Raw genomic sequence first — 27,467 nt, 5'->3', positions numbered from 1 at the left:
ATTAAAAAGAAGAAAGAAAAGAAAACTTTAAACCAGGGAGGAGATTTGCTTTGGGCTCATGTTCGTTTGACCCTATGTGCTGGAGCAGCCCACATGGTAATGGGGCAGAGGTAAGCTGCTCACTTCAAAGCTGAACAGGAAAACAGGAAATGATCAGCACTAACATACTCAGGATCCACCCCCCAGTGACCTACTTCCTCTAGTCAGGGACCACCTTCCCCAAGTTTCTACATCATCAGACATGGTGCCACTATAGTGGATGATGTATTCAGAACACGGCAGCGTGTGGCTGGTGGGAATGGGATGAGACCTGGCATGCTTCTACTCAATTCATAATAGCACCCGTGCATGCACACTGTGTCCCTGAACGTACGTCCATGTGAGCACTTGGTGCCCCTGCACAAGCAGGTATGGGCACGTGTGTACACATGCATGTGTACTCTTTGGACATGTAGATGAGAGACAGTGAGGGTGGGGAGTGCTTGGAATCTGATTCTGGAAGACCAGTCCTGACGGTTAGGATAGAGGTGGGACCTATGAGCCCCTGGCCCACCACATTTGGGCTTTTAGCTCAGGGGTTATACTGGGTCTGAGCCAGGCAAAAGGTCACTTGCTGCTAAGAACCAGCCTTCAGTTCTCTGACCTTGAGGTTTAAAAGCAGCTGACATTGAGGCAGGTACAATGACAAGCAGGCTAGCTGCTGATGGGCTTGTAAGGGCCCTCTCTTTCTGGCCTGAGCACCACAGGGGGGCCTGTGTGGGTCCATGTCCATAAGTTGAGCTCCAAAGGGAAGGTTGTGGAACACGTTGGGCAAGGCCATGCTATCTATACAGGACATGGACTCTGGACTAAAATGGATCTTGGAACCCAGGGTGCTTTTCTGGACCTCAAGACTAACTCCACCCACGGTTCCCTTCCAGGAAGTTTACCTGAGTGGGCTTGCCAAACCACTTCCAAAGCTGCCGGGCGGGTAGGAAGGCAGCAATTTTAGGCCGGTTCTCCACGGATGGCAGACGCTGCCGCTTGGCCAGCTCCTTGGTGGTAGGCAGGTGCACGCCTTCTCTCTTCTTGGGTCGGCTTTTGGCCCCAGCTCCAGCCTGGGTCTTGGGTTGCAGAGTCTGCTGGGGCTGGGGCGGGGGCTGGGGCGGTGGCTGGGTGACAGGGGGCGCCTTCTTGCCTGGGGAGTGAGCTGAGGAGCGTGCCTTGCTAGGTGGCTTGGACACCTTGGTGGGGAGCGCTGGCTGTGTGGAGGGACTAGCTGCGGGCGCAGCTTCATCATCTGAGCTACAGGAAGAATCCTCGTCTGTGGTGGAAGAGGAGGAGGAGGAGGAGGAAGAGGAGGAAGAGGAAGAAGAAGAAGAGGAGGAAGAGGAGGAAGAGGAGGAGGAAGAGGAGGAAGAGGAGGAGGAAGAAGAGGAGGAAGAGGAGGAGGAGGCAGGAGAAGATGCCCTGGAGCTGGTAGCACTGCAGGTCCGGCCCCCTGCACCCCGGCTGGCCTCCCTGCTCTTCTCTGTGTCTTCCTCCCCCTCTGTTTCAGAACCGCTGCTGCTGCTGCTGCTGCTGCTGCTGCTGCTGCTGCTGCTGCTGCTGCTGCTGCTGCTGCTGCTGCTGCTGCTGCTGCTGCTGGTGGTCTCAGACTCCTCGGCCCCATCTTGCTCAGCCTGGACCTTGTCTGGGCTTTTGGAGTTGCCAGAATCCTCTAAAGGAAGCCCCGGCCCGGGTTCCTGAGTGAGGTCTCCGTCCAGAGCCTTAGGCCAGGCGGCCTTGGGCTCACCGTTGCCAACAGCTGGAGAGTAGCTACCCAGGCTGAGCAACCCTGTGGACTCCGGCCAACCGCCGGGCCCTGGATCTTCCCGCAGGAGCAGGGCCTCTTTGGCCTTTTTGCTTTTGGGGGACATGACCCCCTCATGGTCCAGTTTGACAAGCAGTTCATCCTCTTCCCCTGGCCTCCGGGGACCTTTGGCACTTGACCCCTCGGCGGCCCGAGCCTTCTTGGGTTTGGGGCGAGTGGCAGGCATGGTGACAGGCATGTTGATGAGTGGGGCGGCAGTGGGGGCTGGTAGCTCCCCAAAAGGCTCAGGAGTTGGGCAGCTGGAGAAGGTGGGTGGCGCGGGACTGGGTTGTGCAGAGACTGAGCGAGCTTTGGGGCCTCTGGCCCGCTTGTCCACTGGTTCTGGGGGACTCTTCTTAGAACTTGGGGTGTTGATGGGCTCCAGGGCCAAGGGAGCACTGGGGACCTCATCCGTGGCAGCCCCTTCCTCCAGGACAGCAGCTCTGTCTAAGGGAGAGACCACAACTAGAGGTCAAGGGTGGGGAATTCTGGGAGAAAGGCGGGACTTCCTGCTCGATGAGCTGGGACCCTAGTCAGAAAGCCTTAGCAGAACCCTGGGCAGAGTCCTGGAGGCAAGGCTCCTCCCTGTGTAAGCCCCAGGGTAGGTCCTTCAAATGTGTGCCGATTTCTCTAAGCAGTAGGTGAACCCAGGAAAAACTGCCCAGCAGCACAGAATTCTCACAGGACAGAGACTGGTCTATTCATGGGAAGCACTGAGCCCCAGCATCTGATTCCCACAGTGGTCTCATCCGCATCCTCCCAGACCAGGGAAAACTTACCACCCTTGGCTTTGGCACTGGGTTTCCGTCCTCGCCCTCGCGGCTTTGCCCCTGTGGCCTCCTGAGGTGCTGTGGCGGCCCCTTCTTTGCCTTCCCCAGTGTCTTTGCTTGTCTTCCTGCTACGGCGTTTTGCACTGGGCACTAGGAGAGCCGGGGATGGCTCAGCACCTACAGGACAAAGCAAACAGAGGTTCTACTGACCAGGCTTTTTGGCATGCAGGCAGAATAGCCTGCAGCCAACCCATGTTAGGGAGTTCAGCTGTAGGGTCTAGAATCCTCTAATGATGGAGGTGTGGCTCCATGGTAGAGCTCAGAGGAAGGCCCAAGAAGAAGATTCCTGCCCACACATCAGCATCCAGAGCTTCAGATTGGCTAGAATCTCCCCCCGCCACACACACACACACACGCGTGAGGGGCTGGGGTGTGGCTCAGTGGTAGGGCACCTGCCTAGAATCCCCCAGTGAGGGGCTGGGGTGTGGCTCAGTGGTAGGGCACCTGCCTAGAATCCCCCAGTGAGGGGCTGGGGTGTGGTTCAGTGGTAGAGCACCTGCCTAGAATCCCCCAGTGAGGGGCTGGGGTGTGGCTCAGTGGTAGAGCACCTGCCTAGAATCCCCCAGTGAGGGGCTGGGGTGTGACTCAGTGGTAGAGCCCCTGGCTAGCTTGTACAAGACCTTGGGCTCCATCCCCAGCAATGCAAATAAAGAGAGAACCAAATGCCAAACTGGGCCTGGAGATAAGCGGAGGGAACCTGGGCAACAATAAGCAGGTCTGGGTGTATAGGCCCAGCTGGGGCTTCAAGACCCCTCCTCCCCACCCCATGCCATAGGCTCATCACTCACACTGGATTTTATAGTCAGGCGGCAAGAGGCGGATATGTGAGAGGGGGATCCGGCCCGTGTCCCCGTCATCAAACTCCACGGTGATCAGGTCTCCATCGTCTTCCAGGTCCAGCAGCCCTGAGGGTAAAGGCTGGTCAGGGAGGCTCCTAGGACTGCAGCCCAGGACACAGAGGCACAGCTGGGCTGGCATGGGCGTTAAGAACCACACAGGTCAAGGACAGAGCCAGCTTTCTCATTCCTGGCTCTGTGTCTTAGACTTTAGGGGGTAGAGATGGCTGACTACACACCTATCTGGGTCTGCTCATACCTAAGACCCTCCCCAAAACCAGTAAGTTACCAGTATATCAGCTCTGTATATCAAAGGCAGGAAGTGGGACATATGTCTACATTCCATAGGGGCAGTCACAGTTGGTTGTGGTCTCATGTGCGTCAGGCCAGCGCTACCTCCAAGCCACATCCCCAGCCCTGTTTTCACTCATTTGGTTTTTTGTTTGTTTGTTTGTTTTTGTTTTTGTTTTTGTTTTTTCGAGACAGAGTTTCTCTGTGTAGCTTTGGAGCCTGTCCTGGAATTCACAGAGATCTGCCTGCCTCTGCCTCTGCCTCCCAAGTGCTAGGATTAATGGCATGCACCACCATCCCCTGGCTCCTGTTTTTACAGGGCCTCACTTAAATTGCCCAGGCTGGCCTTGACCTTGTGATCCTCCTGCCTCAGCCTCCTGAGTACCCATGTTGGCAGGCCTGTGCCACCAAGTCTGGATAGTTAGGCTTTGGCTTTACTATTCTGGAAGGTGTTGAGGCCAACAAGGCCAAGGATGGAGGAGTCCCCAATACCGAATGTAGGCGCCTGCCTAGCAGGATGAACGGAAAGACTCGCAGAGCTCTAGACTGAAGGGTACTGGGTATGTCTGCATACCGAACACAGGGACACACCAACCCCTTCCCAATATGCAAATGCTAAGTCCACATCCTCAAAGACGTGGGCCTTGTGGCACCGACCAGTTGAGGAGGAAGAATCTACATGTGCCAGTATTAGGGAATCCCTGAGCAGAAGATTCCACCCACCCACCAACATGCAGAGCTCCAGACTGGCTCTTCTATCTCTCTCTTCACCAAGTATCAATAAAGATGCCAGGACCATCTCTAATAACCCAGACCAGGAGGGGACGCAGAAGGCGAGAAGGAACCAAGGGAATCCCAAACAAATGAAAAACACCCTCTGTGGGATTCTTCAAAAACAGATGTGCGGATGGAGGAAAGATTTTCTTGAAAATTAACCCTCAAGGGAGGAAAGAAAGTCAAGCCAAGAGTGGGGGTGCATGTCCATAACCCCAGCACTCCAGAGCCCGAGGCAGGAGGATCAGGAGTTCCAAGCCAGGCATGACCAGAGACTTAGTGGGTAACCACACTTGTTGCCAAGCCTGCAGACATGAGTTGCATCCCCGGATGGAGAGAACAGACTCCTACAGGCTGTGCCCTGACCGCCACATGAATGCCTTGGCATGTATGAGCCTGCACTTTGTGACCATGCATGCGCACTCACAGGAGTGTAAAACTAGAGACAATGAGAAGACTAAATAGTTCTAAAGAGAGAGATGAACAAAAGCAGCCTCCTATAACGATGTAGGAAGTAGTTTTACTGCGTGTGTATGAAGTGTGTGTTCTGGTGTAAGTTCACATGTGTGCATGTGTGTGGAGGCCAGCAGCGGATGTTGGGTATCCTCCCCGACCTCTCTTCACTTCATATACTGAGGTGAATTCTATCAATTGAACCCAGATCTCAGTGTTTCAGTTAATCTAGCAGGTGGCTAGCTGGCTCTGGGGATCCCAGGTCTGTCTCACACATGTTGAGATTATGGGGAGACCACTATCCTGGAATCTACATGGGCACTGGGTATCTGAATTCTACTTCCTCACACATGCACAGAAATGGCTTTACCCTCTGAGCCATCTCCTCAGCCCCCAGATTTAGGAATTACAACATGTTGAACTTACCAAATATATTGGAAGCTCAACATAAGCAGCCACGTGTGGTGGTGCACATCTTTTTTTTTTTTTAATTTATTTATTATGTATACAAGAGTTCTGACTGCATGTTTGCCTGCAAGCCAGAAGAGGGCGCCAGATCTCATTACAGATGGTTGTGAGCCACCATGTGGTTGCTGGGAATTGAACACAGGACCTCTGGAAGAGCAGTTGGTGCTCTTAACCTCTGAGCCATCTTTCCAGCCCGGTGGTGCACATCTTTAATCTGAGCACTTGGGAGGCAGAGGCAAGTGGATCTCTGTGGGTTCAAGGCCAGCCTGGTCTACAAAGTGAGTTCTGGACTAGCCAGAGAGCTATATGGTAAGTAAAGCAAATGATGACTCTGAAAAGGTAATTGGAAGCCAGGCATGGTGGCATAAGCCTTTGATCCCAGCACTCAGGAGTCAGAAGCAGGTGATTCTCCGAGTTCAAAGCCAGCCTAGTTTATAGAGAGAGCAAGTTCCAGGACCGCTAAGGCTACACAAAGAAACCCTATATTGAAAAACTGAAGAAGGGGTTGGGGATTTAGCTCAGTGGTAGAGCGCTGGCCTAGCAAGCGCAAAGCCCTGGGTTCAATCCTCAGCTAAAAAAAAAAAAGATAGAAAAACTGAAGAAAAAGAAAGGAAGGAAGGAGGGAAGAAAGGAGGGAGGGAGGGAGGGGGTAATTATTTCCAATGTGGAATTTATACCCAGCTCAACTGTCTCTAAGGGTAGACTACAGAGATGGTAACACACAGGACCAAATAAACTACCACCCGCGGGCTCTCTGAAAACTACAAGAGGCTGGGGCTTAGCTGGCACAGTGCCTGCCATGAACACACAAAGCCCTGGTTCCATCCCCGGCACTGCACCAACTCGGTGAGATGGCACACGTACTTGGGAGCTGGAGGCAGGAGGGGTCAAAGTCTTCACTGTCTACATCGAGGGTTTGAGTCTAGCCTGGGCTACACGGATCCCCAAACAAATAAGTTACTGAAATAGCTGTTGAAATGAAGAGATGAACCATGAACGAGACAGAGTGTTACACAGACGAGACCAAGGGGAGCCTTAAGATGCTAGCCAGCTTCAGGCCCGAAACTCCAAGGGGCCCCCCAAGGCAGGTTTGGCCAGCATCTGATCCTCTGTGGTACTGAATGAAGTCTCAGAATGCCAGACTCCTGATAAATGTTTACCATAGTAACATGATTTCTGGTGTTTGATGATTGCAAAGAAATATCTTCCCAGCTCACCTGTGGCTCCGACGGTCCTGGACACCCTGTTGTTTAATGGGATACTGCCTTTTGGTGTATAAAATGAGAGGTAGCCTAGGGGTGTGCTGTGCTTGGCCCCAATATGTTGGTTTTGGAATGACTAAGGCTAGAGCTGTTCAAGTATCTGCTTTGTGTGCCTGTCTGACACCTTTACTGTCTGTCTTCTGGTGTACACATTTATTTCTTTATTAAGACTCACTCATTTTTATTTATGTTTATGTGTGTGCCTGCATGAGTTTGTATTCCTGCATGCAGGAACCCAGGGAGGCCACAAGAGGGCATCAGATCCCCCGAACTGGAGTTACAGACATTTGTGAGCTGTCACATGGGCTGCTGGGAACCCAAAAGCCCTAAGCATCTTCACCCACTGGGCCATTTCTCCAGCTTCATATCTGTTTATTCTTTTGGCTTCAAATATGTATTTACTCATTTGTTTGTATATACACACGTCTCTCTGTGAATAAGAGAGAGAGCGAGAGAGACAGAGAGCGAGAGAGAGACAGAGACAGAGAGAGAGAGAGCGAGAGAGCACATGCACGCACATGCACGCACATGCACGCACATGCAGAGGGCAGCAGGCACCCTCATCTATCATTCTTCACCTAGTCCTTCAAGGCAGGGTCTCTCCCTGACACCAGAGGCCCACATTTTCTGTGAGCCCAGTGGTCCTCCTGTCTCCACACCCTGCAGAGCTGACATTATAAGTGTGTACAGGAAATCCGGCTTGTTCCACGGGGGCTGGGATCTGAACTCTGATGTCCACCATGTTGAAGCGAGCATTCTTAGCCTCTGAGCCATCATCCCAGCCCCCACCCTACTTATCTCCATCTGCCCATCTTCCACTCTCTGTGGGGTTAACAACATCCCAACCCCTCCACGTGCTGAATACTTCATGCCCAGCGGCTGGCACTAATCTGGGGTGGAAACCTTCAGAAGTGGGGTCTCACTGGAGTAGCAGGTCATTGGGGATATCTTTTTTGAAGGTTGTACCTGGCATCTGGTCTGCTCACACTCTCTGCTTCCTTTTTATCAGGCTGCGAGCGGCCTTGGCCACATTGTGGCGCCATGACACTCGACATACAGACCCAGAACCAGCAGAGTCGAGGACCAGAAGAGCAATATGCCTGCCTAGACTGCAAGTCAAAAAACAGGTCCTTCTGCCCGGACATCTTCTGCCTGGTACTTCGTCACAGCGTGGAAAATCGACTGTGATACACTGTCCATGGAGAAGGGAGGCTGACTACATTCCTTAGCGGCAAGAACAGGATTGTAATGGGCCCACCCTCGTGGACTCACTGTAGTAGCCTCAATAAACTTCCTAAGCCAGGTCAGTCACCCCCCAACCTACGGGGGAAACCAGGAGAGTTGAGACGTTCTCTGATGACGTGATTTGTGAAGGTGAAATACCTTCCCAAGAAGCTGGTGTAGCCAGCCCAGAGATCAGATCCCCAAAGCCTGAGTCCTGTGGACCTCCTCTGAATAGTACCTGGATCAGGCCATCCCACAAAGCCCTCCCTGGAGTTTAGTGAGGCAAACTGGGAGCTGGCTTCATTAGCCGGGGATGAACTGAGGCTGACTTCTTTGGAGCTGGGTGAGCGAGGGAGGAGGGGTGTCTCACCTCGGACCACCGTGCCTGGGTAGAGGCAGCGGTACTGCTGGCTCCAGTACGCGGCGATCCTGGTCCCCTGGGGCAAGAAGCGTGTGGAGGCCGGCCTCACGTCTATAATCTGGTAGAGTGCAGGGCTGAGGGTCAGGTGACTAGGAAGGGGGTGACCAAGAAAGAGGGAAGCTCTTGGCCCCGCCCTCCAGGCCTTGGAGCCCCTCCCCTCTCCCACTCACCGCCTCCTGCAGCAGCTGCTCCAGGCAGTAGATGTGGGGGCGGTTCCCACGCTCGCCTTCCACCACCACACGGTATCTGCAAGGCCAGGGCCAAACAGACAGTGGGGCAGTGGTCACAGAACCCCCGGCCTTCCAGACACTGCCCTGCCGCAAGCCCGGCCCTGCCAGCTCTGCCGCCTGGTCCATGGGATTCAGCTTCGGGTGTCTACTAACTTACTAATATGGACTGCTTTCTCACTCTCCCTATATCCACTTTCTCGTTTATATAATCCAGGGGCTGGGAGCCATGTCCAGTCAGACCCCCCATTCCAAAGGAGGGCTGCACGCCTCACTTAGCCACGTCCTGCTGGGCCCCAAAAGGCCTAGCTCTGCTCAACAGAAGTTGGGGTCTGCTCTGGTACAACTCCCAACTACTGGCCCCCAGTGACTCCCAAGAACCCCTACACTGTTGATCTCCCAGCGCAGAGAGGGGAGAAGCAACCTTCCCAGGTAGCCTCGAGGCAGAACCAGGCCTGGGTGTGGGAGCTGAGCCAGAAAAGCCCCCAGAAGTCACTCACATGTCGGGTGAGTGCACCGTCTGCACATGTCCTGCATACAGCAGCTTGTCATCCATAGGGATCAGCACACGCAGGCCATCCTTCAGCTCGTCTTTGTCAATGATGCAGGAGCGGGGGGCTGCAGAGAGGTGGGTGGTGAAGCCAGGTAGCGTCAGAAGATGTCTAGGGGAGACCATCCCAGGCCTGCCTGGTTGACCCCACGGGACCCCCTCAAGGAAATGAAGGCTGTGGGGCGTCTGGGTAAAGTTGTAGGGCATGTGTGTACACGGCTGTCCCCATACACACTGGGTCCCGCATGCACACAGGGAGGAGACAAGCAGTCCCAGCCTTTACAGACAACTAGGAAGATCTCAGGTAAATGCAAAGTCAGGACTAACAAACGCTTTCATCCCCAGCTAGGAAGCCCCCTAACAGATAAAGGGTACCTTCCTCCAACACTGTGCCCAGCCCCTTGGCCATATCCATAGAACGGTGCCCTATTCTCCACCTGAGCTCCCCCCCAACCCCTAGACAGCCCATCCGGGGTTCCTTAGTCTCTCCCTCTCTCTTCTCCATAAGACCCTTAGCCCTGGTCCCTGTCAGCGACCAACATGAAAAAGAGCCTAGCTGGGGCTGGTGATGGTGGCCTGTCATCCCAATGACACAAGAGACAGGAAGACCGAAGGTGTAAGGCCAGTCTGAGCTACACAGTAAGCTCGGGGCTAGCTGGGGCAACTCAGGGGAATTCCACCGTGAAAAGTTAGAAAGAAGGCTGAGAGCAGAGCTCAGTGGTAGAGCCCCTGCCTAGAATCCCCCAGTGAGGGGCTGGGGTGTGGCTCAGTGATAGGGCATCTTCCTAGAATCCCCCAATGAGGGGCTGGAGGCATGGCTCCACTCACTACAAGGAGCCTACTTAGAATGAAAGAATAGGGGGCACCCCTGGAAGCCCTGTCTGAGGATGTGTGAGGCTCGAATATAAACAAACAAACAAAATCAGGCAGCTCTGGAGTCTGGCACTGGAAGAGAAACCCACTTCTCCGCCCCCATGGGCTTCTACGTCCATGCTCATGGGCAGAGGGAACACCAAACAAACACTGTAAGCTGGGCTTGAGAATGTCAGTTGCTCTGGCCGGCAGAGAACAGAAAGCTAGCTCTAAGCTCTACGGGGGCGGGGGCGGGGGCCCTCCTGGTTCTCAGTCACCCCCTGGGCCCCAGCTGCATTACTCTTATCCTTGTACTGCACAGTGCATGACAATCATGGCAGGACGCTACAGCTTGGACGCTCACACCACATCACATGCCCTCAGCATGCCCGCCCAGGTCAGCCCTGCCCCCTAGACACATGCGTGAGGATGTAGCTGGCTGCTCCATCACCAGAATGACTAAGACACCCGAACAGGGATAGCCAGACTCTGCTTCCAACCTGCTCCCCACAGTTCACATCCATCATTTCTCCCCCTAGAACAGACCACGGGATCCAAGTAATCTCCTGAGAGCATCCTTAAAACGCCGCTAAACGGTAGCCAAACTCAAGTGTGTGGTCGCTCACACTTCTGGGACAGCTCCTCTGAGGACCCCTAACATCAGCCCTCACCGCTTCCTGCCTCCGTCCTTACGCATCTGCTCATATGACCCACCACCACATTCCGTCCGTGCGTCCTCCCACCTAACGCTCATCACGCTCTAAGCTGTCTCGGTCTCTGCAATGAGGTCTCAAAGGTAGCTGAGGCTCACTGCCAGCAGCTTCCTGCTTGTCTCCCTGCCGCCTGCACAGTTAGGTTTACAGTAAGACATACACTGAGCCCCTTACTGGCTCCTTGCCAGTTCCAAGGTCAACAGGTTATCTGCCTACCCCATCCCTCCCCAGCCACACCACAGGCTGGCTGAGCTGCCCAGGCTTCAGGGCTTTACCTTGGGCTGAGATCTAAACACTTCAGGTAAACCCTCACCCCCACTGCAGACTCTCAGAACACTCACCTGGGGTCAAAGGTCGCTCCGCAGCCCCACCTTGGGGTAAGTGCTCATCCTCAGAGAAGCTTGAGTCCTGGTTGGGTTCAAAGTCCTCCTCCGCCGCCATACACTCCATCAGTTTACTCACAGCGCCCCCTTTCCCTCGGATCTGGGAAGAGAACACGCACACTGACAGCTCTGCACAAGGCAGGGGTCATCCCGTCACTCTGGGACCATTCCTTGGACATCCAGGGCCATGGTTAGTTTGCAGAGGGAAGACTATGAGCACTGTGGCCCAAGCCTTGTGTACTCAGCACGATACCTGCTACTCGGTGCTCAGTAACCCCTCCTCATGTGATCACGGCAGACACCTTGGCCTCCACCTTAGAGAAACTGAGTTCTAGCTGTGTATAATGAGGTTGAGGGAAAACAGGGCTATGCTGACGGCACAGACAAGCACACCACGGCCCTCTGTCAACAGAGAAAAGCCTTAGGGCTCCCAAGAGGAGCACCACTGAGGGACAGGTTTCGGGGCAGTAGTTCGGGTGTCCCTGGATTCCCTATTTGATAGGAGGCTTGGCTGAGAACCGAGCTGTCTCAACTACCCCACAGCCTGGGGGAAGGGGGTAGGCGGGCAATGACAATGAACTAGGAGCATTGCATGCCCACACCTGGAACTGAGCCCCGATCCAGCCTCAATTTACCTCCTTCTTCACCTCCTTCCCTTTGGCCTTGGCCTTGCTCCGTTTGGCAGCCGCCAGGGGCCCTGTGTGAGGCGCCCTGGAGTCAGGCAGGGTGGAAACGCGGGCTGGTGGCCCAGCCTCTTTCCCCTTCTTCCTCTAGACAAGAAAACAAAAGGGAGAGTTGTCAGAAGGCTGGAGGGCCCAGGCCGCTCAGACGAGGTGGTGGGCGAGGTGGGCGGAGGAGACACAGCGCCCACAACGCATCACAAAGTCCAGGCCTTTTTTCTTCAAAGAAAGAAAATGAAATGATGCCTTTCACATGGGAGGCCGACGTGGCTGTTGTCTAACAACCTGGTGGTCTTTTGCTATTCTATAGAGCCAGCCTTCCTGAATCCCCCAATATGCGGGACATTATTTAAGCCCTTATCCAGAGCTTAGTCTCTCAGTGGAAAGAACCCTTCCTTATGAAAGAGATCCCAAGTACTTTGCATCCTCTATCAACAGATCCATCCTTAAGGCCACAGGTGCTTTGCTCCTTTGCAAGGGAGTTGAGATGTAGCCACTCCAGAAGCTTTGCTGTAATAACTGTCACATGGAAATCTCTTTCCAAAATTTCACTGTGCTTAAACGTGTAAGAGAAATAAACAGAGATGTCGGACTCTGGGGGTTTTCGACCCAGCGCCTGCCGAAGTGGCGTGGATTCATTCTTCGCCATACGTGGATCTCTTTCCTGTGGGCCCTGATGCTTGCAGGGTTCCTGACAGCGGAGCACCTCCCACACCCATGGGATCCTCATCACGTCACAGCCCAGATGGGATCGACACTCCTTTCTCCATACAAGTGTTCTAGATTTTCATCACCAATTATTATTTTTTATTAAGTTTTATATATTTATTAGGTGTGCGTGTGCACGTGTGTATGTGTGTAAGAGCATGTCTGTGCCAAGTGTGCATGTGACAGGCAGAGGACAGGCTGCCAGTCACTTCTCTCCTTACACAGTGTGGGCTCCAGGGACTGAACCCAGGGTGTCAATAGTCAGCCTTTAATTGCCTTTACGCACCCAGGCATTTCCCCAGCCCTCACAATGAATTTCTATCATTACTGTATATTTTACTGTACCAACAAACAAATAAAAGTGCTAAAATGTGAGAGTTTCTGCAACAACACTATCGGCAGCCTGTACATCATTACAGAACTTTCCAGAAGCACATACAACCAGGTAAGAAATATTTACACATGAGCTTTTTGTTTTCCTTACTGGGGATGTTTCATAAATCCAGAGCCTTGGGCATGTTAGGAGAAGGCTTTACTGCTAAGTCATGCCTCTAGCCCCTCACTGGGGGATTCTAGGCAAGGGCTCTACCACTGAGCCACACTCCAGCCCCTCACTGGGGGATTCTAGGCAGGTGCTCTCTACTGAGCCACACCCCAGCCCCTCACTGGGGGATTCTAGGCAGGTGCTCTCTACTGAGCCACACCCCAGCCCCTCACTGGGGGATTCTAGGCAGGTGCTCTCTACTGAGCCACACCCCAGCCCCTCACTGGGGGGTCTAGGCAGGGGTCTACCACTGAGCCACGCCCACTGTGTCTTACAGAGGAATCCTAAGTAAGCACTTCACAACTGAGCCATGCCTCCAGCCTCTAGCCTTTTTAAAAACTGTGGAGCAATACACATACCACCTACAGGCAAGCACACTCTATTTTGTTTTGTTCAATCCAGATTCACTAAAGCCCTATTAGGAAATGTCTTCTCTGAGGACCTCTGGTATCTACAGAGGCTCTGCTTTGCAGGGGGCTGTCCCATGACATGCAGGGACCAGCTTTAGTTAAGTACTCACTCAAATGCTATCAAAACCCAACAAGAGCAACAATAAAAACCTTACCAATGAGTTCTAGCAGCCATGTTCCTGGACGGGCACTTAAAACGGCTTAGCTGCTGCCCAGCCACCTGTAGGGTGTGTGAGACTTTCCAGGGCTCTGCAGTGAAGAACCTCCTCCTGGCTATATCTCAATATAGACATCTAGACACTCTGCCCTGCAGGTGGGATGGGAACTGACCGATGTCTTTCCAAATAAAGAACTGGAAATAACCTAGGTGCCCCACACACTGTCACAGAAGGTGACACCCACACGTGGTGCCATTATAAGCCTCTGCAGAAGGCTTGGAGTTGAACGCCATGGCTTAGGGAGCCAGCACACTGAAACCTCGCTTCAAGCCTTGAGACTACAAGCATGCGTCAGTGGCAGAAGGATCAGAAGTTCAAGGTCAGCCTGGGCTACAAGAGATCCTGTCTAAAAATCTAAACCAGAGCTGAGAGGTGGCTCCGTAGATAAACGAGCTTTTTTTTTTTTTTTTTTTTTTTTTGGTTTTTCAAGATAGGGTTTCTCTGTAACTTTGGAGCTTGTCCTGGACTAGCTCTGTAGACCAGGCTGGCCTCCCTCCAACTCACAGAGATCCACCTGCCTCTGCCTCCCCGAGTGCTGGGATTACAGGCGTGCGCTGCCACCACCACCCGGCGATAAACAAACTTTTCGTGCAACCCTGGTGGCCTGTGTGCGGAGGGAGCATCAGGACCCACACATGTCAAAAGAGAGGATCAACTATACCAAGTTGTCCTTTCACCTCCACACATGTGCCACAGTACATACACACACACACACACACACACACACACACACACACACACACCCCAATCAAATAATCCAAGTGCTGGGGTTACATATAAGAGTCGGCAAACTCAGAAACCTGTTCCTTATAAACTGATTGTGTTGGCTATTTTGTTATAGTTAATACAGGTCCCAGGTTATTTATTTACATTTTTAATTATTATTCTTAGATTATGGGTGACAGACGAAGGCCCTTTGTCAGGGACAGGAGAAGAAAACAAGGTTCCTCCGGACCATCAAACATGGTGGGACCTTCCACTGCTAGCATCAAAGCCACAGGATGGACACCAGGGGACCTGTGCTGAGCCCTTACCTTCCTGGGGTCCTTCCTGTCCTTGGCTCGGCCGGTGTCCTTGCGTGGGCTTGGGGCACCACCCTTGCCACAGCGGCTGGGCTTGGGCGCTGGTGCTGTGTTGCTGGGTGCCTGGACTGCGGCTGAGGCATCATGTAAGAAGATACGCTCACTCCTGCGTCTCGTCCACAGGTCATCATCACTGGCCTCTGGCCCTGCCTCGAAGCCAGGTTCCTTGGGGCCACGTATCTTGCGGGCTTTGCGTCCCTTCTCTGAGGCCAGCTTGGTTTTGTCTGGGCTGGTGGGCCCGGAAGCCCGGGTGCCAGGGACAGGGGCAGCCACAGACTGGCCTGGCTCCCCAACTCCTTTCTTGGGCCTCAGCAGCCCAGCAGGTGACTGCTTGGGAACTTTGACTTCACTCTCTGAATCTGTGTACTCGAACTCTGTGCCTGGATGTGGAAAGGAGAAGTTAGGGGCTGGTGGGTAGGTAGGGTCTCCATGGGCCTTCCCAAATTCACTTGGGCCTGCAAGGCCACCAGCAAGAAATCCATCAGACCCATCCCACCCAGCAGCACATTCTCCTGATATCAGGAGGAGGTAAATTGAGGCTCAGAGAAAGACAAGGGCTTGCCCAAGTCCCCTACCCCCTAACTCCATGGCTGCTCCCCACCCCTTAACCCAAGAGCACTGCTAAAATGTGTAGGCCTGGGTTGGGGATTTAGCTCAGTGGTAGAGCGCTTGCCTAGCAAGCCAAGGCCCTGGGTTCAATCCTCAGCTCAAAAAAAAAAAAAAAAAAAAAGTGTAGGCCCTACGCCCACATGTACCTCTCTCCTCTCAGAAAACCCCAGAAACCAGGAACCAGGTTGGTGCAAGGGCCGCACAGGGAGGCAGCGGGGAGAGTCCCAAGCCTGAGGCCCGTCTTCCCGCCTCCTGACAGATTGATTCCCTTCCTCATCTTGGGGTCTTCAATCACCCAGGACCACTCCTTGCCGGGAGGCTCCTCAGGTCCCCCCCCTGATCCTCAGGTGACTTAACATTTCCCTACACGACGGGGACCCTCTTCCTTATGCCCTGGATCTCTGAGACTCTGTTCCCCTCAGCCCAGGGCACAACAAACTTGACTTGGGAAATACAGGCATGGTACGGCCCACCTGATCCCCATGGTCTCTGTTCACAGTCCCTCTGCCAGCATAACAATCCTTCCCCGTACTTCTAGCCTCTCTATCCATATTGTGGCCTATCCTACCCTGCCCTGGTCTGAAAATAGCTCACTTGAGTTCTCTTTGGGTCTCTCCCCTGTTCCCAAATTTCAAATTAAGCACAGAGCCAGCACCCAGGGGCAACATTCATGGGGCTCAGTCAGTGGCATGTCCCTTTGAAACAAAGGCTAAAAGGTATGTCTATCAGCCCACAGACCAGCTAGCTTGTTGGGTTGACAGTCCCCTAGAAGGCCAGCAAAGGAGCTGAGGGCCCAATCCCAGCCCTGCTAACTCCCAGGCAGTCTATTTAACAGGGATCCCCATGGGAGGCACAGCCCTCTCAGAGGAGGTTACAGTGGCAGGGATGGGGGGAGAAGGGGGTCTTGTGAGAAGTCTCTTCAAAGCTTAAAAAGAGCTTGTTAATTAACTTGTTAATAAGCTTCTCCCTGATGAAATATGCAGGGAAGGAGCTGGTGGTGGAGGGAGGGAGGCATTCCTGCACATGAGGAGGGTTCAGGCCATAAACCTCAGGCTTGTTGAGCTTTGAGGGCTTTGGAGTGTGGCACAGCAGTAAAAATGTTGATGGCCTTTAGCTGGGTAGTGGTGGCACATGCAGGAGGCAGAGGCAGGCGGATCTCTGAGTTCGAGGCCAGCCTGGTCTACAGAGTGAGTTCCAGGACAGCCAGGGCTACACAGAGAAACTGTCACAAAAAAACAAAAACAAACAAGAATTGCTAGCCTAGCATGCAGGAAGCCCTGGGTTCCATCCCCAGCAGAGCATAAAACCTGGTGCAGGCCTGTAATCTCAGCACTTGGGAGGCCCAGGCAGGAGGATCGGGAGTTCAAGGTCAACCTCAACATATGCAGTCCCTTGTGGGAAACACTATGACATTGGAGAAAGTGCTCTTGGAAGAAAAGCATTCAGCGAGAGTCAGATCTCCACCTTGCACCCTCTAATCAGGAATGTGGGGCAAGGTGGAGGTATGGGGTGTGTGTGCAAAAGATGAATCCTGATCTCAGAAATCAGGAAAGAGGCCATGTCAAACTCTGTCTAGCCACACCTGTGAATATGAGCCCTACAGTCAACCAAGCACAGAACAGATCCAACGCAGCTCGAAAGACAACAAAAACTGACCTGGAGGCCAGGGAGATGGTTAGGGCTTGCAAGCTCAAGGACTTGAGTTCAATTCCCAGTGCCTACGTAAAAAAGCCAGGCGTGGCAGTGACTTGTAACCCAAGAGCTGGGGGTGCAGAGACCGTGGCTCGGCCTACTTAGGAAGTTCCAGCCAGTAAGAGGTGCTGTCTCAGAACAGGTGGGCATCATATGAGGAATGGTACTGAAGGTTATCCTGCAGCCGCCACACACCACATGCATGTGTGTACACACACACACACACACACACACACAGAGTTAAAAATTAAATACTTAAAAACAAAAAGGAAAAGGTTTAATTCCCCCAAATCACTCAGCAATTCAAGTATATAAGAATTAAAAACATTTACACACACACACACACACACACACACACACACACAAAACCCACCTGCACACGCACACACACCCGCACACAGACATCTAAAGCAGTACTTGCTGTCAAAGCCTAAAAATGGAAAACTGAAATATGCATCAACTCCTGAGTAGATGTGGTACAGACACACCATGTGACATATAAAACAATGACGTCCTAGCAACTGTTACCACACAGATGTACTTCAAAACCACTGCGGGGAACGAAAGAGGCCAAACACACAAGGCTATGTATTACAGGGTCTCATTTCTACACAACGTCAGAAACAGGTAAATCCAAAGACAAAGAAATAGTCGATTAGGAACTAAAGGGTTTATTTGCTTGTCTGTTTGAAGAGAGGGAAGCTGGTGTATGCACAGCTGTGTCTCGAGATCAGAAGACAACTCTCAGGAGTTGGTTCTCTCACTCCATCACACTCACTATGACATACATGTCCATATGTACACATCACTTACACCATCATACAGCTTTAAAAATTAAAAGAGAGAACTAAGAATGACTATGTAATAGCAGATAAAAGTGGACTTTAGAACAAGTCCTATTCTCAGAGGGGAGAAAGAAACACTTTGTAACAATGAGGATGGAGAGGGTAACTGAAAAGTCAAAAACATTTGTGCACTCAACAGCTGCTGCAAACGTGTAAAGCAAAACTTGGCAGAATGAAAAGAAGCAATAGTGAAGTCTGCAAGTTACAGCCGTGGTTCTTAGCGCCTATCTCTAGAAAAAGGATGGAAAGAGGAGATCCGAACTATACAGAACCACACTGGCGTGACTGACAGTTCACAGGCTATCAGTACACACTCCGTGTTTACTTCCTAGGAAGCCCTAGAGCTTCAGATTCATTTTCTTTTCATCGAAATGATTGAACGCGCTTTCCAACTAGAACAGAATCCAAGCAGAGATCCACAAGATGACCAAGCAATGACTGTCTGAGTATAAAGAACTTTCTGAGTCATCATGGATCAAAGGAGAAATCGCAAGAGAAACTTAGAATGATTCCTAAATAACAAGAATCCCAAAAGCATCAAAATGTGTGAGATGCATCTGAAGCTGTGTCTTTAGAGAGGTCTTCTGTCTTTGAACAGTGTTTCTACTGGAAAAGAGTAAGGTCTCCAATCAATCACCCAAGTGCCTACCCTGCAAAACAGGAAGTGGCTGCCCATGATTGACATGCCCCAAGAACAGGAAGCAAAGAACAGAAATCAATGAACCCAGGCTGGTGCTGTGGCTCAGCAAGGAAGGAAGCTTGATGTCAGGCCTGGAGAGAACCAACTCTGAAGGCTGGCTGTCTTCCGATCTTCGCACAAGCACCATGGCAAGTCCAAACACACATACATACAAAATAAATATAAAAAAGAATAAGCCAGGCAGTGGTGGCACACGCCTTTAATCCCAGCACTTGGGAGGCAGAGCCAGGCGGATCTCTGAGTTCGAGGCCAGCCTGGTCTACAGAGCAAGATCCAAGACACCAAAACTACACAGAGAAACCCTATCTACCCTATCTCAAAAATAAAAAAAAGAAAAAAAAAGAAAAAAAAAATGAAAGGAGGGATTAATGCAGCAGATAAGTTCTATCCAGACTGATCAAGGGGTGTATCAGCAATAAAAGGAGATAAATTACTACAGAACCTATGGACATTCAAAGTGGGGGTGTGGCTGGAGAGATGGCTCAGTGGTTGAGAACACCTGCTGCTCTTCCAGAGGACCCAGGTTCAACTCCCAGCTCACACATGGTGGGTCACAACTATCTGGAACTCCATCTATCGCCAAGAATTGACGCTCTCTCCTGCTCTAAGGGGCACACAAACATAATACACGCCGGCAAAAGACCCATATCATTTAACAGCGGCTGGAGAGAGTGTTCAGCCATCAAGAGTGCTTGCTGTTCTTACAGGAGTCTTGTTCACCATTCATGTTGGCTTCCATGATAAAATGCAGTCTGGTGATCTGATAACAGGTTATATGTGTGATACTGGGAGCTGGATACGATTGAGCAGGCACTGAGACACTCGTGTCTCTAAAAGCCATTAAGAAGCAAACTACCCCGAGGAAAACCTTCGTTAGTATTTTGCCGGTGGTGATGTGACCCAACAGATGACTCTAAGAGGCTAAAACATGTGCTATCTTCAATGGCTGCTCAGAATCACACAGGACTGGGGGGCATCTAGAGTATGCTCTGCATATAGCTGCCCCTGTGGGGAGGTTTCCTTTGGAAGCTCGAAGCTGCTGCTGGAGAAACCTGGATGTAGGATAACACAAATCCAATGGGAGGAGAGGTGACCCGCACTGTGTCTGGTTCAGAGGATGACACACCAAGCACCAGACGACCTCCATTCATTTTCTATTAAAATGCCCTAAGGCCTCAAGCCGAAAAAAAGGAAGATTCAGGCTCAGGATGCTTTGTTTGGTACAACTTCCAGAAGGATTGATTCATACTCCGAGGCAAGACCTGAGCAAACTACATGCCAGGAAAATGGAGGAGGGGTTGGAAAGCATGAACAAACAAGTAGGAACCAAACAAGATGGCTCAACAGAAAAAGGTGCCTGCCACCAAGCCTGACGACCCGAGTTCAAATCCCGGAACCGCTGACCTCAGCGTTGCCTGCTGTGGCATGCATGCACTCAGACACACACAAGCAATGTCACCAAAAGTACAGCTGAAAAGGCCTCCTGCCTACTCCATGGCCCCCACTTGAGTCAGGGACTCATATATCCTAGGCTGGCCTCCAAGTTGCTATGTTGAACTCCTGATCAATCTCCTGCCTCCTGGGTGCTGGGATTACGGGCACACTCCGCTGTATCTGGTTTATCGATGCTGGAGATAGACAGAATGCAGGGTTCCGTGCAGGCCAAGCAAGCACTCTATCCACTAAGCGACCTATCACCAGCCGCAGCAACCATGTCTATGCTGATTGTTGAGGAAAGGACACCTGGGAATCATCAGGGACTGGATTCAGGATATGATGACAGGGTCGGCCTGAGCCTCCTTCCCCAATTCATGTCATGCCCTCAGCCCACTAAGGCAGCCTGCCAACCCTGACTCCTCCAGCTGCTAGCTCCAGGCCATCGAGGCCACCCCTTTGCCTCGCCGGACTGACAGAGCTTCTCCAGTGACCTGTACACAAAATGTTTCCCCTTCTCCTCCTTCTGCATGTCACTCTTTCTCTCCCTAGAGTGGCTCCTGGTCCCCAAGCCTGGGTCAGGGCTTTCCCTGAGCTCCTGGAGACCATCTAGATACCAGCTCCTCCTCCTCCTCCTCCTCCTCCTCCTCCTCCTCCTCCTCCTCCTCCGTTTTTTCAAGGAAGGGTTTCTCTGTGTAGCTTTGAGCCTTTACTGGAACTCACTCGGTAGCCCAGGCTGGTCTCGAACTCACAGAGATCCTCCTGCCTCTGCCTCCCGAGTACTGGGTTTAAGGCGTGTGCCACCACTGCCTGGCAATACCAGCTTCTTTAATGACATCATGAGGGTGAAGAAAGCTATACTTACGTGACCCTGGACACCCCTACTAGAAGGTAACAGCCCAAGAGGGTCAACCAGCCACATTCTGTTCAGGTAATGGCTGAGTCAGGTGATACAAGCTCCACCCAGCCCTCTCACCCACCACTGAGCCTCAGTCTCCTTATCTTTGTGATGGGCCTGCGGTACCCACCTCACAGCCAATGGCACTCACCCATCAAGCTCTGCCGTTCCTCCTTCTTGCGGGCCTTCTGCTCGGCTTCCAGCTGCACCACAGACAGAGGTGGTCCCACCACAGGGCTGGGGAGGGCGCTGGCCGCAAAGCGAGCCAGCAGGCCCAGCCCGCTCTCCTCCAGGCCCGGCGACAGGGCCTGTTCCCCGGCAGCCAGCCTATAGATACCAACAGCTTCCTCTTCCTCTTCCTCCTCCTCCAGCTCTTCCTCCTCCTCCTCTTCTGAGCTGTCATCTGGCATGCAGAAAACAAGGAACAAATCAAGGTCCTGACCTGGGTGCATGCTGCCCCCACCTCCTCCCACCACCCACCCTGGCTCCAGTCTCTGTCCTCACCAAGGGCCGCTGGGGGAGGGTCCAGAACCAGCCCACAGTCCCACCCACGGCCCAAGGCCACCCAGGGGCAGCCTGGGCAAGGGAGACTGGCGGCTCTGGGTATCAGGATGGGCTTCTGGGAGGGCAGCATGACATGCACCTGTGCTGTGGGCGGGGGACAGACACACAGACAGACAAAGACAGGAGACAGCGCTCGCCACGGTCCACACACGCGCGCGCACACACGCCCCGACATAGACATGGAGGCTGAGGAAGGAAATAGGAAAGAACAGAGGCAGAGGAGGGGAGAAGAGAAGGGAGGGCTGGGCTCAAGCTGGAGAATCTAGACAAGGGGCCTATAGCATTTTGGCCAGGCAGAGGTGAGGGGCAGGGAGCTGTTAGCAGAAAGCAGAATTTGATCTCTTCTTCCTGGAGACCTAGGGGACCCTGGTAGTTTAATGCCAAAACATAGCTAGAATCAAGCCCCCCCATGCTAGGGAGCCTCTCTGAGCCTGAGGTGACCCTCCAGCCCACCAGCCTGGTGAGGAGGGTCCACATAGGATCCCATGTGGCACGGCCTGTTATGGTGGCACATGCCCGTGGTCCAAACACTGAGGCTGAGGCAGGAGGAACTGACAGTTCAAGGCCACCCTAGGCTACACAGTGAGACCCAGTTTCAAAAAGAAAAAGTGTCAGCTGTGGATCTGGGCTCAGACTGCCCTGGGGGTGGGCAGACCGGCCCACTCAGAAGTAGGGGTGTGAGCCCCCCATCCCACCCCCAAGTCCAAGCCCTCAGGGAGTTCAGGCTGGAGATGTCCAGTCCAGATCTTTGCTGGGTAAGAGGACAACCTCACCCCAGAAACTGTACCCGCTGGCTCAAGGGCTGGCATCCCCTGCTAGGCTGGGCAAAGGGGCTGACAGAAAATAACCAACAGTCAACACTACTCTACACAAGCAACCAATTTCTCCACTGGAGTCAGGACACCCGAAGGCACAGACTGGCTCAGGGCCTCCCCCCTCCAGGGCTTGTGAACTGGGGCCCAAGCAGGGCTGGGGGGCAGTGGCTAGACATACTCATCCTAGATGTGAGGGTTGGATGCAGTGGTCAAATACTGCTTTTCCTGCTAAAGTCCAAACCACAGCTTTGTTAGACGACCTAGAAGCTGCAGCCGGCACCAGCAGTGCCACAGGGTAGAGGCCTGAGCTGCCTGTCTAGGGCAGGGAACCTTAGCTTCTGCCGGGCCAGCCAGCTTGGGAGGGGAGGTGGGAATAGCTAAGGAGGGTCTGCATAGGGGCTGGAGAGAGGGAAGCAGAGGGAGAGGGGGAGGGGGAGGGAGAGAGGGAGAGGGAGGGAGGGAGGGAGGGAGGGAAAGAGAGAGAGAGAGAGAGAGAAAGTTGGTTAAGAGGGTGCAAGGTGGGAGGTGTTCCCAGAGTGATGGATGAAGCAGCCGGGGGATGCCAGCGGGGCAGGCAGGGGCAGGCAGGCAGTGCGCACTTGCGATCAATCACATTGCGACGTCACATGGTTCTGTCTCCGCCCCAGTGGGCCACAGCGGCAAAGCAGGCTAAGTGTGGGCAGACTTTTTCGGCAGCGCCTGGGTAACCCCACATCAGGCCTCCCTGGAGTTGGCCAATTTGGGGAGGGTGGGCAGGGGGGGGGGAGGGTGGCCGGCTGGGATGAGGGCTAGGAACGCCCCCTTTCTAAAAACTTCCCCCTCTGTCCTGGCTGCTCGGCTGTGGAGACTGGAAGTCCAGAACATTCTTCCCAGGATTGTCGGGCAGTAGGCATCACCAGGAGGGAGGCGGGTTTGAGTCCCTGCTCTGGGTTTCTGAGAGCCACAGTCAGATCCCAGAAAGCCAGGAGCAGGTTGGTCTCAGCACTTGGATGCTGCAGAACATTCCAGAAGGCAGAAGCCCAGAATGGGTGTTTTCCCAAGAGGGAAACTGGATTCTCCTGAGGTCTCCCATGGTCCTCACAACTGGGTGCTTGTCAAGACTCATGCAGTGTCTAGTCTGACTGGCCCAGCATCTCTGAGGACAAGGAGAGCTGAGAGACCCTGAGGAGGAAAGGAGTGTTTTTCTGGAATTGTCTATACCTGGATCCACAGAGCTTGCCAAGGGTAGAGGGGGAGAAAAGTCCCAGCAAAGACTCTCAAGGGAATGAAGGAGGGGGGAAAAAAACCCAAAACTTTAATATCAATATATGTTGTTTTTTTTTTTTTAATCCTGGCTCAGGGCAAGGGGTTGGGTTCTTGACTTCCCCAAACCTGATAAAGGCCAAAGTGATGTGCAGCTGCCAGACCCGAGGGGGCAGACCCCGAGGAGGGGGGAGTAAACAGAGAACAGAAAAGGAAAATGTTTTTCGCCTACCTACGGAGCAACGAGCCAGGCTCGGACTCAAACTCAGAAACCCGCTACGCCGTCTGCCCTACTCCCAACCTTCGCTTTGCGTCCAAGTGCAGCGTGAGAGCAAATGCGAGAGACCGAAACAGACACTCAAAGCATCATGGGTAGGGGTCAAGGGTTGGAGGGATGGTCAAGCTGCTGGGAGGAGAAAGCAGATATACTAGAAAAGCCACGCCAATGAAGTGTTGTAGCACCAAAGGGGCAGGAAGGCCCTATTACCCAAATATCCCTTTCCGGGACCTCACCAGCTGGTTTTGCTTTGAATGGTAGGGGCAAGCTGGGGAGCCCAACCCTGGCCCTCACCCCTCCAAATTCTGTCTGGGTTATGGTCCCTGGCCCTCACTGACTAGGCCGCCTGGGGATGCCTGCTTCTGGTCTGTGGAGGGACTCGAAAACTCTGGGGCTGGGACCCTGACTTTAAAGGCATGCAGGGAAAGGGCAAAGGTTCCCACCCCGTCATGGGGAGGGAATAGGGGCCAACCGGTCTCCTCCGCAGAAGACCAGGGCGAGGAGGCTGTGACAGGAGGCTGTGACCTGCCTTGTAGCCCAGGTTGTCTTGGCTCAGATATTACAGCAACGGCCCAAAAGGCACCAGGCTCCTTGTACCGTCACTCAGTCAACCCCAAACCCATCTCTGCCAATTTGGAAGGCAGGTATGGGAGGAGGAAAGCTTGACCAGGAACCAGGAAGACTGGGAAGTAGGGGCAGAGTCCTGGTCCCAGGGCTGACCCTCCTATGACCCTCCTCCCCACATCTGGGGCCATACTGGGGGGGATGGGAAACATGTTGCTACCTGTCCAGGGATTTTCAAAGTCTAGCTCTAAAGGGAATTTACCCTGAAGCAGACCCTAGCCAGGGGCGATGACCAGTCTCCCTTTCTTCCCTTGCAGGACATTTTCTGATTGAAGGGCCTGAGGGCTCTCAAATTTTTAACTGCAAGCCGCAACTCTGAGGTTGGCAAAGTGGGAGCCAGAATGTTCTTTGGTGGTGGACCCCTAGGCTGAGCTGAGGCCGAACCTCGGGCCAGCAGCCCCTGGGAAGACCATTTTTGACCCTCAATGTGGCAACGGAGCCAACACTTCCAAATTGAACAAGGAAAACAAAAATCCAGGAAATGGCCAAAAGGCCTTGACTCTGTACTGCCCACATGCCCTTCAAAACAGAAATGCGTTAGCAAACAAGTATTGGTAAGTTAATTGTTGTTCTTGGTTTTTTGTTTTGTTTTGTTTTGTTTTAAAACCACTGGTGGGTAGTAGCAGAAGCTTCCAGAAAAATAAAACACAGACAAGCAGCTTAAAAGGGGAAAAAAACAAAAACAAAAACAAAAACAAAAACAGATAGATGCAACAACACTTGACTGTACACCTGAAAAATGGAATGATGCCAAAGATACCAGGGATATTTGAATAACAGAAAAGCAGTCCACCCATGTCTATGGCTTCTGGAGTGGGGAGGAGGAGGGGGGGAGGAGCGGGGGGAGGAGGAGGAGCGGGAGAGAGGAGGGGGAGCAATGAATGAAGGGAAACGGCAACCTGACGTCTAGTTAAGGACATAGCAAGAGAAACGAGGCACACAGTTTAGTTAAAAATGAACTCGGTATGTTTAATAAAGCTTGGCATTACCAAAACCGCGGTACAAACAGCAAGTCACACGCCCACACAAGAAGTCCGTTTTTTTTTTTTTACAAAATGCTCCTTGGGCAAGCCTCCGCCAGGCTCATGCCAAGAGAAAGCCCAGGCCGGCCTGGGGGTCTTGGGAAGGCAAGGTTAGGCTTTTGGATTGGGGGAGGGGAGACCCTTTGGGGAGGGCCAGTGGGGTGCAGAGGGAAGAGGGTGAGAAATTCTGGGGGACTAAAAAATGAGTCCGTGTAAGAGCTCCCTAAGGGTTGGCCAGTGATGTTATCACAAGTCTAAGCAAAAATAAAAAGTGAACACACACAAAAAAATATATAGGCGGATAGGGCAGACTACGCTGCCAAAAACCTAGACGGCCACAGCCATCTCTGCTGTGTGCACACACTCTCCCATGCTCGCCTGCTCGCTCTCTCCCACTCACTCTTGCTCTAAAAACATGGAAGGTTATTTTTGTGTTTGGCGCTAGTAACCTTGATCAAAGGAGTCCTCGGAAGAGTCGCTGAAGGAGGAGCGGGCCTCTCGGAGCAGCAAACAGAAGGACTGCTTCCTGCTGGCGGCCGCCTTGGGTTTCAAAGTCCGGGGGCCTGCCAGGCTCCTCTTGGTCAGCTTGGGGCCTGTGGCTGACTTGCTGTTCTTGGCCACCATGCCACACAGGAGGGACGAGGTCAGTTTGGAGCTGGAGGGGCCTTGGGCAGACCACTCGTTCTTCAAGAAGTCTTCATCTTCGTCTGAGTCCGTATCTGCGGTCAAAGCAGGGTTTTTTTTTTATTTTGTTTTGTGTGTATGTATGTGCTGTCCGTGTCTCTGTGTGTACGTGAGCGTGGAGTGCATGTATGCATGAGTCTGGGAACCAGAGGTCACGCTTGACCTTGGATCCCCAAGTTCTTGTCACTTTACAAAAAGATTGTTATATTTTAACACCTTTTGCGTCTGCGTGTGGGGACATGAGAAAGACAGAGGACAGCTTGTGGGAGTGAATTCTTTCCTTTCACCTATGGGTCCCAGGGATTGAGCTCAGGTAGCCAGTGCCTTTTACCCATCTCACTGGCCCCACCTTGTTTTTTGAGACGAGTCTCTCAATGGGACCTGGGACTTGCCACATAGGCTAAGCTGGCTGGCCGGGGAGCCCCAGATGGCCTCCTTGGCTATACCTGCCTGCCCAGCACTGGTATCACGAACATGCCCTATCACACCTGGCTTTTCTGCGGGTGCTGGGAACTACTGGATTCTCACACTTCCACAAGAAGCACTTTACCCTGAGCCATCCTCTCAAGCCTTCGGAGTATGTTTTAATACAGGTAAGTTGTGGAGCACAAGGAGGAGGGGGCTGTTGTCTCTTTTCCTGGCCAGTGCTCTGAAAACAGAAATGTGCTAGGACCCAGCGCCAACTGTCCACAAGCCTGGGCCTGTGTGACCGCTCAGCTCTTCTGATCTGTCACAAACAGCTTGGATCGCCCACGGAGAGGCAGTCCAGGCCCTTGCCTCTGCGGTCATCACCCATCTTGGGTACATCGACTTCTCCAGCCACTGGGTATGAGGGCTGGGGGCAATGAGACACGAGCAAAGTTCTGAGGAAGGACCCTCCAATTTCTACTGGCCAGAGAGGCATGTGGTTCCCGTCCACCCTACACATGGCACACAGCCCAGTGGCTTTTCTAAAGGGAGGGCACAGCTGACCAGGACCAATCCTATGTCTCTTTTCCCAGATCCTCGCTCAACTCCATAGCAACAGCAGATTGAAATGGGCTGTAGGTGAGGGCATTCACAACAATGAAATGTTGGGGCCCCCCTCGCCCCAAGCTGACCGCCCATGGCTTTCTCTAAGTCTCTGGTCTCAACACATGGTTGCGTTGCCAGAGTTGGGAAGGAGCCCAACATAGGAGGGTCTTTGGTCCCTTCCAACTTCACCCCAAACATACACCATCTTGAGCTATTTTACACGGCTGCTGGGCTGTTGAGCAAGACAAGAGGAAAAGGACCCGCGGCCAAGACAGTAAGTAATCCCTTGA

At 52.9% G+C, this 27,467-nt stretch overlaps 1 protein-coding gene across 8 annotated transcripts in view; it reads right to left on the bottom strand.

The window, feature by feature from the left end:
* Positions 1-27,467, bottom strand: part of Tnrc18 (trinucleotide repeat containing 18) — a 97,748-nt gene that overhangs the window by 4,893 nt on the left and 65,388 nt on the right. For 7 of the 8 annotated variants that reach the window (XM_036171501.1, XM_036171500.1, XM_036171503.1 and 4 more), the window contains 11 exons: positions 25,929-26,198; positions 21,087-21,338; positions 14,710-15,137; positions 11,751-11,885; positions 11,074-11,215; positions 9,118-9,235; positions 8,561-8,636; positions 8,340-8,448; positions 3,450-3,566; positions 2,611-2,778; positions 930-2,278 (listed from right to left, as the gene is read on the bottom strand). In XM_036171501.1, coding sequence (XP_036027394.1) covers positions 930-2,278; positions 2,611-2,778; positions 3,450-3,566; positions 8,340-8,448; positions 8,561-8,636; positions 9,118-9,235; positions 11,074-11,215; positions 11,751-11,885; positions 14,710-15,137; positions 21,087-21,338; positions 25,929-26,198 — 3,164 coding nt within the window. Of the gene's footprint in view, positions 1-929; positions 2,279-2,610; positions 2,779-3,449; positions 3,567-8,339; positions 8,449-8,560; positions 8,637-9,117; positions 9,236-11,073; positions 11,216-11,750; positions 11,886-14,709; positions 15,138-21,086; positions 21,339-25,920; positions 26,199-27,467 lie in introns of those variants that run through there. The other variant, XM_036171508.1, reaches the window with a different exon arrangement.

Source organism: Onychomys torridus, chromosome 22 (assembly GCF_903995425.1).
Source record: "Onychomys torridus chromosome 22, mOncTor1.1, whole genome shotgun sequence".
NCBI classification, from domain to species: Eukaryota; Metazoa; Chordata; class Mammalia; order Rodentia; family Cricetidae; genus Onychomys; species Onychomys torridus.
The sequence above is the reverse complement of the archived record's forward strand: the minus strand, read 5'-3'. Positions and strand labels throughout refer to the sequence as shown.